Source organism: Galeopterus variegatus, unplaced genomic scaffold, assembly GCF_000696425.1.
Source record: "Galeopterus variegatus unplaced genomic scaffold, G_variegatus-3.0.2 Scaffold1099, whole genome shotgun sequence".
Lineage (NCBI taxonomy): Eukaryota > Metazoa > Chordata > Mammalia > Dermoptera > Cynocephalidae > Galeopterus > Galeopterus variegatus.
In genome coordinates this window covers 322,647-324,343 of record NW_007727210.1, presented here as the reverse complement: position 1 = coordinate 324,343, position 1,697 = coordinate 322,647, and the positions used below count along the sequence as shown (strand labels likewise).

Genomic DNA, 1,697 nt, shown 5'->3' with positions numbered 1-1,697 from the left:
CTATTTTTAGATGCAAGCTCTCTGCTGACCAGCAGTTCAGGCCGCTGCTCCACACAACTCTAGAACACAAAATAGCAACAAAACTAAAAAGATGCATTGGTGCGCATGCACACTGACTCCACACACACACACACACACGCACGCACACACACGCACACACACAATTTGTTTACAAAGAATGTGCTGCACCACACCCAACCAGATATGAGGCAAGGGGGCCTGATTAAACTATTCTATTTTCCCAACAAGACTATACAAAATTGAAATAATCTTTGTATCTCTTAGTATGATAATTGACATCAACCAGACAGTTCTGATGAGTCTTCTGAAGTAATTCAGTCAGTTGTCTTTACCAAACCTGTTTTATTATTATTATGGCTGTTTACATTATTGTTTGATCATCCCTGAGACAGGTCTTGAAAATAATATTAAGGCTTTCCCCTAAGTTGAATTACTTTTATTATAATGTGGTAGATCTTTGTTCTTATTTTTCTATTAGTTTTGATAGCAATGTAAAAGAAAATTTTAACTTTAATATTTAGTTAAATTTTTAAATAAACATGGCATGCTGCTCATTTATTTTATACTTTTCAGCTTTAGCTCACCTGTCACTCACAGTGTTATTATTGTGCAGCACTAGTTACTGGTTAATTTTGTTTTCAGCTCCCTGTGGAGGCCAGTACATGGGATCAGAAGGGGTTGTTTTATCACCAAACTACCCTCACAATTACACAGCTGGTCAAATATGCCTCTATTCAATAACCGTACCAAAGGAATTTGGTAAGAATTTCTTTTTATTTTTAATATATTGACATATTTCCTTTCAGTATTATTTTTTTCTGTCATTTAATAAATATTCCAGCTCTTAATATAATAAACAATATTTTAAAAAGATAAGTTGTATTTAAATAGCAGGTTTTCCGAACATATCCTACAGATTGTCCATTACAATTCATTTACCAATGTGTTATAAAATGCTTAAACTGCCTTCCAGGATTCTTATCCAGAATAAACAGAGAAAAATAATTTGGCTTTATTTTTATTTTTATCAGAAATAATTCTTTTAGTTGCTTCTTTTTATGTGTAATGGAGGATTGTAAGGTAACTTGTGGGTCAGGAGAACACTGTATATCGCTTTGTGTGCAACTGGCACGTAAATTTAGTAATCAGTTTATGATGGACATCACTGGATCCTTTTTTAAAAAAATTTAATTTGTGCAGTACAAAATAAATATATACAAAATATATTTGTGCAGTGCAGTGTATTGTTTCAATACATACATATATTGTACAATGATTCACTTAGGGGAGATAGCATATCCATCACCTAGACATTTATCTTTTCTTTATGGTGTTTAGAGTCAAGATCATCTTTTTTTCTAGCTTTTTAGAAGTATACAATATAATATTATTAGCTCTAGAATACTAAAACTTACTCTTCCTGTCTACCTGTAACTTCTTCAAGCCCATTAATCCCTCCCTTCCCTCCCCCAACACTCCCCCGCCTTCCCCTCCCGGACTCTGGTAACCATTATTTTACTCTCTACTTCTATGAGAACCACTTTTTTTTCTCTTTAAATTCTACGTGTGAGTGAGATCATACAGTATCTGTCTTTCCTTGCCTGACTTATTTCACTTAACATGTTGGTTTCAAGTTCCATCCATGTTATTGCAAGTAACAGGACTTCATTTTTTTT

The 1,697-nt window shown here is 33.6% G+C and overlaps 1 protein-coding gene across 1 annotated transcript in view; it reads left to right on the top strand.

Moving 5' to 3' along the window:
- The window catches only part of CSMD1 (CUB and Sushi multiple domains 1), a gene marked incomplete at its 5' end in the record, with an annotated part of 372,382 nt that overhangs the window by 90,910 nt on the left and 279,775 nt on the right, over positions 1-1,697 (top strand). The window contains one exon of the mRNA XM_008574770.1: positions 664-780. Within this exon, the coding sequence (XP_008572992.1) occupies positions 664-780 (117 nt within the window). The remainder of the gene's footprint in view (positions 1-663; positions 781-1,697) is intronic.